General features: G+C 43.9%; 1 protein-coding gene across 1 annotated transcript; it reads left to right on the forward strand.

Moving 5' to 3' along the window:
* Positions 1-927: 927 nt before the first annotated feature.
* Positions 928-1,224, forward strand: LACBIDRAFT_296602 (uncharacterized protein; the record flags this gene model as incomplete). Its single annotated transcript, XM_001880247.1, has 1 exon — positions 928-1,224. One exon carries the CDS (start codon positions 928-930, stop codon positions 1,222-1,224), a length of 297 nt encoding a protein of 98 aa, XP_001880282.1.
* Between the last annotated feature and the right edge of the window lie 1,432 nt (positions 1,225-2,656).

Below are 2,656 nucleotides of genomic sequence, written 5' to 3' on the forward strand. Positions count from 1 at the left end.
ACTCCTACTGGACTCCCGGATTCCTACTGGATTCCTACCGGACTGGACTAGGACTGGGACAATTTTTATGTTGGCTGATCACCATACAAATTTTGTGTCCCAGTCCTAGTGGAGTCCTAGTAAATTCCTACTGGAATGGTCCCAAATCACAAGGAATTGCGGATTCCTAAGGAATGGGTATAGTGGAGTCCAGTAGGATTAGTCCAGTAGGAATCCAGTAGGAGTCCAGTAGGAGTCCAGTAGGAATTTCCGAGCACTAGGAGTCCAGTAGGACCAGTAGTTTGTCACTGTTGTTGTTATTATATAATATTTAAAAAAAAGCGCAACCAGGAGAATTGAACCCTCGACATTATGGACACAGTAGCATATTACAGACACGAGCACTCTACCACTTACACTACAATGGCTTTATTATAGACATAAATTATATGCCCTACATACCAACCGGCTGACCTCTTCCCAGAAAGGACGCCGGCAAATTCCGCGAGTGGGAAATTTGCACAACCCATCGAAAACCTCTCTCTTCCCACCACCACCCACACCCATGCCGCCTCGTCACCACCACCACCACCAGTCGCCGCCACCACTCACAACCGCCCATAGCCGCCACCGTACGCCATCCACGACGCCCACTGACCAACGCCACGTCACCACGATCACCCGTGGCCACCACCAGCATCAAGAACGACGCGAGAACGCCACGTCACAAACAAACGAGCCGCCGGCGAGTCCGAGGCAATGAAAACGGACGACGAGGGACAACCGAGAGGGTGCCACGTTGCTATCAGCGACGTGGCAACCAAACGACGAACGACGACGACGTCATCGTTCGTCGTCATACAAAAGTGAGTGCGCCCCCCCTCTTCCATCCCAACCCACCCCGTTAACGACAACGACGACAGCCGACGACGACAACCACCGACGACGATGCCCGCCCATGACGACGACTGCCAACGAGGATGCCCGACCACGATGACGACCGCCCACAACGACGACCGCCCATCCGACCCCGTTAACGACACCCATCACACGACGACCACGACACAAAGACCACGAGCGCCCACCACGTCGACCACCCACCAATACACGACAACGCCGACACGAAGACACCGAGAGCCCACGCCGAAAGACGACGAGCGCCCACCAAAAGACGACGAGTGCCCACCATTACACGACGACGACGACACGAAGACGTCGAGCGCCCAAGCCGCTGAGTGCCCATGATGGCAACTTGGTGGTTACACTTTTATCATTAAACCAGGGACTTTGCTGTAGAGCTGTGTGTATAAGTCCACAAGTTATGAAGGCCTTTCATAGGTGTGTCCTGTGTCTTTCTTTCTCATAAAGGCTATGTTCTTTTCATAAAATGTAGGCAAAGACCACAGGACCCTTTCATAACATTTCTTAGGAGCTTTCATAAAAGCTTTCATAATTATTATCATGCGCTTTCTATGAATATTTCATTGAAGCTGTTCAGTTCTTTCATTGTACTTTTCATAATTAAACCTGTGTGCTTTCAATAGGTATTTCATTCACTGGGTTAGGTGTATTCATTGCCTTTTTCATAATTAATGGTGTGCACTTTCATTGAATATTTCATTAGGAATTTTCGGTGCTTTCATTGCTTTTTTCATAATCAATCCAGTGTAATTTCAATAAATATTTCATTGACTATGTCAGGTGTATTCATTGCCTCTATCATATTTAATGGTGTGCGCTTTCATTGAATATTTCATTAGGAATATTGGATGTTTTCATTGTACTTTTCATAAGTAATGTTGTGTGATTTCAATAAATATTTCATTCTCTAGGTCAGGTGTATTCATTGCCTCTTTCATAATTAATGCTGTGTGCTTTCATTGTATATTTCATTAGGAATTTCAACCATTTTCATTCCCCTTTCATTAATTAATGCTGTGCACTTTCATTAAATATTTCATTATCAATTCTGGGTGCATTCATTGTGCATTTCAATAAATATTTCATTGGCTAGGTTATATGCATCCATTGCTTCTTTCATAATTAATGATGTGCACTTTGATTGAATGTTCCACAGCTTTCATTGGGATTTTTCATTGAGTATCTCTCAATATTTCATTCCAATTTCATATCTACCCCCAGGGCTATCATTATGATTTTTCATTATATTCCATGATAGCAATAAAATAGCTATTATGGTCCGATGGTTAGTAGTGTCTGCTTTTTCAGACTACAATGGTTTGTAGTGTCCACTTTTCATTACAAAAGTTAATAGTGTCTGCTTTTTCAGACTACAATGGTCTGTAGTGTCTGCTTTTTCAGACTACAGTAGTTTGTAGTGTCCACTTTTCTGACATATAGTTTGTAGTGTGGTTGACTATGTATGTATAGGTCATTGGGGATATGGTTGAAGGATTGGGATGAGTTGACATTCTGCCACTTATGAATAGTTGCTTGTGATGTCAGGTCCATGGCTGTTTTTCATACTTGCAATCTGTCCTGTCCTTTCACATGAGAAGCCACTATCCTATCTTTGATGTTGGTCAACCTTCCACTCAGATCAGTATCTGCTGTCCTATGTCTGACCACAGTCAATCTTCACATGATTTTTTTGGAGGGATAAATTCTCTGTCCTACCAGAGCAACTTGTCATGTCTTTTCAATACTAAGACCAGTT

The sequence above is a fragment of the Laccaria bicolor genome, genomic scaffold (assembly GCF_000143565.1).
Source record: "Laccaria bicolor S238N-H82 LACBIscaffold_10 genomic scaffold, whole genome shotgun sequence".
In the NCBI taxonomy this organism is placed as follows: Eukaryota; Fungi; Basidiomycota; class Agaricomycetes; order Agaricales; family Hydnangiaceae; genus Laccaria; species Laccaria bicolor.